Here is a 10,320-nt window from a genome sequence, read left to right as displayed (position 1 = left end):
CACATGTTGAAAAGCAACTAAGCTCACACACTGCAACTGCTGAGTCCATGCGCACAACTAGAGAGGCCGAGTGCCACCATGAAAGAGCCACGTGATACAACTAAGGCCTGATGCGACCAAATAAATCTAAAAAACTAAAATAAAAACTAGAATAATGGTAGTTATAAACGAATAGCATTTAACTATATATTAGTAAGTAATAAGAGTTAGTTTCAAGCCATACAAAGTTCACCAAAACAATTTTTATTTCCAGTGTTTAATTGGGTATGCACACAGGCATGACACAGGTTTGGATCCATTAAGTCCTCATGCAGAATTATATTCTTCTCCATAAAGAAGCCAGTTCCATCCAGGTCACTATCTACACATCTATGTTACAACATTTATATCAAATCTGGTATCTGAAGAAAAGATACACATATAATATGTTCATTTAAGTTACGTATTTTACAGAAAGATTAAAAATTCAAGTCACACAAAACTCAAAAACTGTATTAAAAGTTGGAATAGAAAACTCAGAGATCCACCTGGAATGACTAGAGAATGGAAGTTCTGTATCCACCTGTGTTAAAACTGGTAAATGTGATTAAATTTGTTACCAATAAAACACATTTTATTTTTTTGCTCAATGTACGTTATCTAATTTTAACAATATGGCACCCTAAAAACCAAATGTATTTTTATGATGAGGCACTTTTGTTAGTGATGAAACCAAAAGAACACATCTGCCGCGTAGTAACGCCAGAGATTTTCTTCAGTTATCTTGGGTGTACACACTATGCAGTGAGTTGCAACAAATACCTTGCTCCTTTGTATACAACTATCCAATATATTTTAAATATATATTTATTTATATATTTATATATATATATATGTTCTTCTGGCTGTAGTAATGCACCGTAAAGCTATTTCACAGTGCAAAATGATGAAACCAGCCCAAATGAAGGCTGCATAATAACAATTCTGGTACAAGAAAATATTTACAGAGTTACTGGAAAGTGTAACAGTAGCTTTTATTCCATCGAGAAAGGACCCCCAGTTTAAAGACAGGGATGGAACTGTGCTTTGTGGTCTGGGGTTTCAGACAGTTGATGAGGTTGGACCGTGGCTGCAGAACTGGAGTTTTGGCTCGTGTTCTGGAAGCTTTCTCCATTTATTTGGTCAGGTGACTGTGGTGGTGTGGAAAGAGGGGCCCTGTTAGTTGAAGCCAAGGTGCTGGAAGAACTGTCTGCATCGGACTGGAAAGACAGGGGCAGGTCCCTGGTTGCTATTTCTAAGGTGCCGAGACTCTCAGGCTGGGGGTCCCCCGTGTCCCCTCTGCTCAGGTCAGTGGTACTGGTGCGTAGCCGCTCCCTGGCCAGCCAGTCTGAGATGGAGAGGTCCTGGGCGGAGCATTTGGGCTTCAATCGATTCACAGCTGAAAGTTCGGATTCTCTGTCCCCGCTCTGCTCCTGTGCTTTCCAGAAATTCAGAACACTAATTTCAGTAGCATCCCTGTGCCCGCCCAGCGTGTGTCTGCGTTTGATGTTTTTCCTTTTGGCAGGATCGGCGATGGTTTTTTGACTTCCTACTCCAAACATGTCATCGGCTGGGGCTTTGGGCCTCAGTTTTAACCGATCGGCTATTTTTGTTTTCCAAGTGGGTTCCTGTTTGTCTGATTCGCTTCTGGCTGGTGGTGTCAGTAAATTTCCGGTGGATTTTCCTTTTTTCATAACGTCGAACACTTTGGTGATGGAAGGGGCTTCTCTCTCATTCTTGGCGTCTCCTAGACTCCCGCTGTCCGACTTGAACCTGGCGGATTTCTTCCTGGACAGAGTGTCACACTCGATCAGCTTATGGGAGCTGAAGAGCTGTCTCCGGCTTTCTAAACTCGGCGTCAAACTTCCCTCTGTGCAGCTGACCTCGCTGCCTTCCGAGTTTCTCCGGCTGGTCCTCGCGGCCTCTTGGAGTTTTCCTCGGAAGAGCCTGTCGGAGGCCAGGGCGGCAGGGAAGACCGGGAAGTCGCTCTCGCTGTCCGTCTCCACCGGCCGGCCCTCGCTGACCAGCTCGCTCCTCTCGTCGTCAGCTTCGTCTCCCCGGCTCTCGGCCATGGACTGCACCTCGGGGCTCAGCCGGCTGGAGTCGAGGCCGGCCAGGTAAGGGGCGGACGGTGCGCCGGCGTAGTCGGAAGTGACGCTGCCGACACTGGCCAGGAGCTCGCTGTGCTTGGGCTCGGGGCTGGGGGCTTTCCTGGTGGGAAGGCCTGCCGGGGGAGCCGGGGCGCGAGTGCTGAGCGGCGCGCCGGCGTCGTCGGACCCCGCGTCTTCCAGGTGGGAGGTCTTCTGGGCCGCGAGGGCCCTGGGGCTCTCTCTCAGGACGGCGAGGCGGCAGCTCAGGGTGGGTGACCGGCTCTGCTTGGTGCTTTGTGGGGCCGGGGGCCCCAGGCTCTCCCCCCGCGGGGCCCTCTGCTCAGCTCTGCCGCCTCCGCTGCTGTCTTTCTTCCTGTTGTTTTCTTTGGGAGCAACGGTCCTTTGTTTTCGGCCCGGTGTCTCACTCTCTTTTTTGGACTCTTCTTTAATGTCGTGGTGACCCTGCTCTGAGTTTTCTTTCTTGAAAAACACAGTGTCCAGCTCGTCTTCCGAGCTGCTGGGTTGTGCTTTTTCTTTTGGCTTTTTCCTCTTGCGACTGGCAGCCGCGAAGATGGAGGATACAAGCAGGTCCCTGCTGTACTGGTCTTTTCCGGATCCCCAAGAACCCTGGGAAGCAGAGATAACACTTTGAACAGAACGTCATCGAGTTCATTTTCTGAAAAGGTTCCCCCCCCAAATATTTCTTTGTGTGTGTGTGCAATTTCTATTGCTTGATTAAAAAAAAAAAAAAAACTTTTTAAAACTGAAATATAGTTGATTTACAAGATTGTGCCAATCTCTGCTGCACAGCAAAGTGACTGGGTTATAATACATATAGACGTTCTTTTCCATTATGGTACATCAAGGATATTGATAGAGTGCCCTGTGCTAAACAGGAGGACCTTGTTGTTTATCCATCCCATATGTAATAGTTTATATCTGCTAATCCCAAACTCCAGTCCTTCCTCCCCCACCCCCAATTATTTCTCAACCACTAAAGCCAAGTAGTAACAAGGTGTAGTTTTTACACCTCCTTTTAATTTGTGCCTAACATTTTATTTTCAATTAACTAGAAATGGGACTAATTAATATTTATTTATCAGCCAAGTCACACAGCTCATATACACCTGTCTTTCAGGGACACATTTTGTGTTTGGTGACCTCCACCCCCCATTGTTCTTAACTTTTCTGTATCTATGGACCATCCCCGCTTCTGCTATACTCAGTGGGTCTACAGATTCTTTCCTCTGGAACACAGGTTTCATAGTCAATATTCTGACAGCTGAATATAATATTCTGATGCTGGTTACTAAAATCTTATGACTACCTTTTTTCTAATTACAGATGTCACATGATACAGATACTGTGTCGCATAAGCTGATTAAGATAAGGGAGCTTTTGAGTTCCCATTAGTTCAGTCAGGCTGGATCTGCAGACACTGGCCTTAGGTAAACTAGGTTGGTAATGTCTTCACTGATCTCAGTGAGTGTGAAGTTGCTCAGTCATGTCCGACTCTTTGTGACCCCATGGACTGTAGCCTACCAGGCTCCTCCGTCCATGGAATTTTCCAGGCAAGAGTACTGGAGTGGGTTACCATTTCCTTCTCCAGAGGATCTTCCTGACTCAGGGATTGAACCCAGGTCTCCCACATTGCAGGCAGACGCTTTACCATCTCAGAAAGTTAAAAAAACCTAAGGTCAATTTAAGATAGAAACTCTGTCATGCCCTGTATTGAGAAAGCGGCAGTGCAGCCAACCAGCTTAGTCAGCTATAGGTTCCTGATGACGACTGTTTAAGACCATTTAATTAACATATTCATAATGCCTACAGGCTCAGTAAATGGAGGAGAGGGGTATCAATAAACCTTTAGCTGATTTAACACACCCCATTTAAGATGAGCAGGCAGGCAGTATGCTGAGTCAGAAGCAGAAAGTATGGTTTCTCTATTGTCATAAAAATTTTAGACACGCTAGAACTGCTATACTGAAATCTTGAAAATTAAAGTAAAAACTTAGCCTGTTGTATTAAAAAGGACTTTCCAAAATCAAATCAGATGTACAGAACTTTGTTTTTCTAAGTTATAAAGGACTGTCTAATTATCCAGGACTTTTCTGATGCTTATTCACATTTTAACACATTCTCCTGAAGACCTCAGGGAATGATGGCTATGACTGGGCTCTGAATTAGAAGATCTGGTGTTTCTTTAGCCTGTTCTTCCCTCACTTGCTGCTGCGTATGACACTGAGCAAGTGATTCAGTTTTCAACAACTCAATTTCATTGTTTATTTAAGTGAAAAAAATTAGATTATCTTTAAGAGTCCCAACATTGATGATTCTGTGATCATGTATATGTTAGAGCAAATGACTGTTACTTCTTTTATAACAAAAGACACTGTTACAAAAATATATCATTTGGATATCTGCACCATAATTGGTTAAGATGAAGAGATTGCTATAATCACAGGTTAAGAAATATGCTTCTAGTAAGAGGGATGGAGGAAATTTCAAAAAAAATTTTTTAAACATAAAAATCTAAATCTGAAGTCTTATATTCTGGCAAAAAGAGGTGGAAAACTGGTCCAAAGTAAGTAAGTCTAAGGAGACACGACAACATAATGCAAGGATTGATCCTTGATTGTACCCTGTATACAAGAAAAGAAAAAAGCAAACATTGTTGGGATGACTGGTCGACTGTGTGGAAATGATGTACATTAGAAATAATAATAATGTATTGTGCTCATTAACTGCCTGAGTACAATAATTATCCTGTCATTATCCTGTATTATCCCATACAGAAGAATGCCCTTGTTCCTAGGTGACACACATGGAAGCACTGAGGGGTGAAGTGTTATCATATCTATAAGTAACTCAAATGACATAGAAAAAATCACATACATATAGATCAAGAGTTACCAACTGAAAATTCCAGGGCAAAAGGTTTGAATGCTATTATTCCAATAACTTAAAAATTTCCAAAATAAAAAGTTGGGGTAAAAAAATGATAAAAATTTTTTTTAAAGACAGTAATTAATCACAATATAAGTGATAGTCAATGATATATCATTAAATATTTTGCAATATTTTCTACAAGAAATTAAATTATAATTTAGTCATATGTGACCTCATTATGCTTAGAAATGATATGTAACATTCATGTCTCATTTCCAAATAGAACATTTAAAAAATTTTACTAACAATTTTACTTGCTACTATCTCAGCAGAGCAAAATTTGAAATAAAAAACTTTCTAACTGTAAGAATGTCTTTAAAACTACTCAAACAGTTGTGTACTTTGGTGGTGGTGTCAACAGAACACGAATTGTGTAAACAAAAATTGACTGTAAAAACAAAATTAGTAAAAAAAAAAAAACAAAATTAGTGACCTTGTTGAAAAGAAGGCAAGAATATTTTTATAGAAAATATATAATGATTAAGTCTATATCACTACTGAAATATTTACAGATGAAATACAATGTTTGGCATTTGCTTCAAAATAGTCCCAAGGAGGAGGAAAGTGGGTGGGGTGTAGATAAGACAAATGTTGACCGTATGTTAATTGAGGATGGATAATGAGGACTGAACTGAACTGAATGAGGACTCATATTAGTCTGTCTACTTTTGTGTATGTTAGAAAATTTCCACATATAAGAACAAAGGGGGAAATGCCTATTTCTTTGTATTATACTAAACTATGCTGAGATAAATCCAACACCCCAATTCACAATCCAGTATTCCTCTATCATATTCTAAGCATTAATTTTCCCCTTTATAATACTCAACAGTCTGTGTCATCAGACACAGATAGGGGTGTACCATGTACGAATCATAACCATCAGCCACAAAGCAATTCTCCCCTGAAATATTTCCCAACTGTAAGAAACAATTTACCTTAGATTTTGTTGAGTCACTAGTAGCTGAATCTGTGGGAAGTTAAGGAAAACATGGTCAGTATTGGTTAGATTCTTTACTGCTTCCCACAAACAATGCAAAAACTTATGGAAGAGACAGGCACAGAACAAAATATGAAAGCAAAACTCAAAAAACAATAGAACACAGTGGATAGTCAGAGCTCACAAAGATGCAAGCTGCACCACAGAAAGCCACCGCCATGAAAGGATGCTGTGAATTGTAGGCAGAATCAGCTCAATGAGAGGGATGGCAAAGGAGCCCTGTACTAAACAAAACAGAAACACTAGTGTTTATTAAATTTTCTAAGTATTCAATCTAGCAATAAAGCAGCTCGAAGACCTTTTGAAGAATCGCACTATGTACCACATCCTGTATCTGAAACTGATACACAATGTAGAACGTTTGAGATTGTTGGCTGCCCTCGCTACAAATTGAGATGCTCAGACTTGGTGTTATCTACTTTGATTTTTGTCCGACTGTCAATGGTAAATTTGAGAAGCATTTACTGTATGCATAATATGTATTCGGACAACCCTGCTTCTAGGTCACTTTGGTGTCATGTTAAATCATGTTGATCTCTGTGCTTTGGACCCTGGTTTCACATCTGTGCAGTCAGGGATCCTTTTGACTAGTTACACTGCTACCAGTTTTCCAATTATCTAGTAACAAATGCTATTATGAAAATGGAAAAATGGAGCGCATCATTTTACTGTCTGGCAAAAACTCAGATTGTACAAGGACAAAGAGGGTAGGAAGGGGCTAGCAGTCTTTAGGACAACATCAATTTTTGACATTTTCTCTTTCAACTTCAGGGAAATGGATTTTCAGAGTTAATGAGCTGAGCCCCATGCCACACCCCTTTCAACACATGGCTCAATGCTTTATGACTTTAAGAACTGGTAGACCATACCATGCTATTTCTCCTCATGGTCTGCTTCAGAAATAACAAGAAACAGCAGAAAAACTTTTAAGAAAGTAGTCGTGATCTGTTTACAAGAATCGTAAGAGAAAATGTACACCACAGATCAACTCAGTGTGCATTTACAGGAATCGGGGGTTTCTGCAGACAAGGCAGCTACAGTGTGGACAACAGTCATCCTTCTTCCTACAGTTCCAGCTGTCCATCAGGGACACCACGGAATCCACTAGCGACATTACCGTGTGATAGACTCCTCCCATCTCGCCTGTTCAACATCAGTATACATTTGCCTGTGTCAGTAAAGTGCTGGAAGAAAAACCCTTTAGGACTAAAACACGAACTAGAGACAAAGGGAGAACATGGTGTAAAATATGCTAGGTTAGTTGCAACAGTTTGGCAGGAGAAAACTTTCATCGAAACAGCCTGCAAGAACTAGTATTTCACCAAATATTAGGGTGGCGATAGAAAACAGAAGAAAATGTCAAAGAGGTTGACTTTTACGGTGACCTCTGCAGTGACAAGATAATATATACTGCATTTATGGAAATGTTGCCCGTGAGCATTTTACATTGCTGCTTTTTCAACAGAACATCCAGCTCGAGAGTAAGAATTACTCGTAACAGTCTAGACCACACTTTCTGCCATCACAGCAACCACATACTCAGTAGCGGGTATCTGTTTTACCTTGTGATGACTATTACATGGAAACTGTGAATTAAAAAAAAAAAAAAAGAACAAAACAGTGGTTCGCATGCTCATTTTCCCTCATAGTTCCTTTCTGACAAGCATTACAACTCCATGCACTGCCAAAGGCATTATAGTCACTGGAAGATAATCAAGATCAATCAGAAAAGGAAGATTACATTCTTTTATTAGTAGAAAGGGAAAAAGAGAAGAAGAAAAGAAAAAAAATCATAGTGAATTGTTACTTATGATTGATTTGCTCTTTCATGTTATAAAAATTTAGCATTTAACCTAAAGATCAATACTGCCCAGGCAAGAGTTACCTGATACATCTCCAGGGGAGACGCCTGTCCTTCCAATGTTGGTGAGTAAATGATCTATGTTTGGCACTGGCTGGGAGTCTACTGTGTTTTCCTCCTGCACTGTTGTCTATGGTTAATAAACAAAGATCTCTTCATCATTTCTTCAAAGATACTTTCTTTAAAATTCAAACAACATTTAGTAAAAGACACATTACTGAGTGGAGGACATATACTTAATTTTTTACAGTTTGCATATAATTAATTACCAAACAAGCATCATACTTCGACTTTCATTAGATCAGAAACTGAGGTGCTATAGACCTGCTTCCAAAATGCAAAGCAGACAATAGCATACAAAGCAGGAAGGTGACACTGTCGTAGGGTCAGCATCTCACGTGTCCCCAGTGAAAAGAACAGAGTATAAACGCTGACAGCCAATACTTACAAGAGGTTCTTCAGCACCTTCTTCTGTGAAAAACCAGTCATGCTAAAATTTAAAATAAAGAAGGTGAAAAAGAGAAATTAAATATCCCCCTAAAGAGATCTATAGTTTGGAGGATAGCACAGAAAAAAAGGTAATTTTCTTAGGGGAAAAAAAAATTATAACCATATTCTACCCTGCCAACTATCAGCTGCTCATGAAAAAGAATTTTCTCGATGAGTCGAAGCCTGAACTTACGTGCTGGATAAGTGTCTCTACGATCTTGTACTGGTCTGGCATATGAGTGACCATGTGTGTCATGTTATCTTCGGAGGTTCTCACTAGAGTTGGACCAAACACTATGGCTAGGTTTCTTGGTTCCATCTGCAACAAAAGATATGAGAAAACATCATAACGTTTCTTAAGAAAGTAAGCTTAAATTCCCATTGCATGTTTATTCCCATTGCATTTTATTTCTGAAAGGTTCTTTTGATGAAAAAGAATTCAAAACAATGGTTGACTGACGTGTGTGAAAGAGTAATAATACTTCCTGGTTGGGATTTCCATAAACCAATCTATATGTAAATTTTTTCATGCTTTAATGACAATATACAACACAACTGACATTTTTTCCAAGAAGTGTTTGATTGAAAGCAATTTATCTAGTTCACAACTAGTATTATAGGGAATTCCCTAATGGTCCAGTGGTTAAGGCTCCATGATTCCACTGCAGGGGGCACGGGTTCGATTCCTGGTCAGAGAATTGTATAGCACAGCTAAAAAGAAATATTACCAAAGCTGGATTAACTGACAAAAGTATTAAAATCAAAGGCAATAAAATTTGTAAAAGAATAGGGAAAACCCCTCCCCTCAAAAACTAAAAATTGGAAATAAATATATAACATTTTCCAAATTTGCCCGAGTGGTACATTAAGATCATGAATATGTAAAAATCTAATGTCTGAAAATATTCTTTCAATAAAACCTTTACTTCAACCAAGACTTCCAAAGCCTTTTGCTCACCCTTGTCCCAATATGAATACCTCAGTATTACATACCTAGATGTTTGTATGTTTATTTCCATATTTTTTATTTCTGTTTAACTACCCAGTTATCAAAGGTACAAATCATTTTTGTTATATCTTATAGTATTTAGTATAATCTTTTGACCTCATGATTTGATTAAAACATTAAATAACCAATCCCAAAAACATACCAGAGAGTAAAACACCATTGTAGAATTAAAAAAAAAAAAAAAATCAAACTGATCTAGGGACCAAAAATTCAGTTTCCATCCATCACTATACAGTTGATCCCCTTTACCCTGTCACCCTGCCTTCAACCCCCACTCCTTCCCTGCATCCCCAACCCTCCTCCCCTCTGCTAACCACTGCTCTGTTCTCTGTATCAATGAATTTTTTTGTTTGGTTTTGTTTGTTCATTTATTTGTTGTGTAGGTTTTTTTTTTTATTCCATATGATATATAAAAAAGACATTTCTTTAAATCAATCAGGAAAAGCTACACATAAATAGAATATTAAGATAATATTAAAGAATACTAAATTTTGGTGTGTTTGATAAAGGTAATATGGTGGTATTAAAACAAAGAAAAGGTCTTATCTGTTTAAACCAAAACAAAGGAAATGTCTGTTGTTTTTCACTGTATACCACTTGATACATTTTTACTGTTGCTTTATGCAAGCATTGCATATTCAAAATATTAAGATACAGTTGAAAAATAAAAAGTAAACTTTCTTTTTCATTTTTCTTACTGGACAAACATAAAAGAGAATGCTTTAAAAAATAGTAGTTGATATTTTGGGACTCTTTTGCTTTTAAGAGTGATCTTTAGAGGGACTTGATCAACAATGTGATGTAGTTTAGATCTTTTGTTTAATTATAACCTATTTTTGATTATTTGGCCTGAAGCAGGGGAGCATGTCTTTTCAACTGAAGTCACTGAAAGCATATCTCTTCA

At 39.2% G+C, this 10,320-nt stretch overlaps 1 protein-coding gene across 2 annotated transcripts in view; it reads right to left on the bottom strand.

Annotated features, from left to right (window-relative positions):
• Positions 1–831: 831 nt before the first annotated feature.
• Positions 832–10,320, bottom strand: part of ARHGAP21 (Rho GTPase activating protein 21) — a 131,088-nt gene continuing 121,599 nt past the window's right edge. For both annotated transcript variants that reach the window (XM_055428462.2, XM_055428463.2), the window contains 5 exons: positions 8,601–8,726; positions 8,367–8,408; positions 7,943–8,048; positions 5,996–6,027; positions 832–2,735 (listed from right to left, as the gene is read on the bottom strand). In XM_055428462.2, the coding sequence (XP_055284437.2) occupies positions 1,041–2,735; positions 5,996–6,027; positions 7,943–8,048; positions 8,367–8,408; positions 8,601–8,726 (2,001 nt within the window). In that variant the 3' untranslated portion in view covers positions 832–1,040. The remainder of the gene's footprint in view (positions 2,736–5,995; positions 6,028–7,942; positions 8,049–8,366; positions 8,409–8,600; positions 8,727–10,320) is intronic.

Source organism: Moschus berezovskii, chromosome 15 (assembly GCF_049115385.1).
Source record: "Moschus berezovskii isolate FMDL1 chromosome 15, NW_MosBer_1.0, whole genome shotgun sequence".
Taxonomy (NCBI): Eukaryota; Metazoa; Chordata; class Mammalia; order Artiodactyla; family Moschidae; genus Moschus; species Moschus berezovskii.
This window is presented reverse-complemented; position numbering and strand designations above follow the sequence as displayed.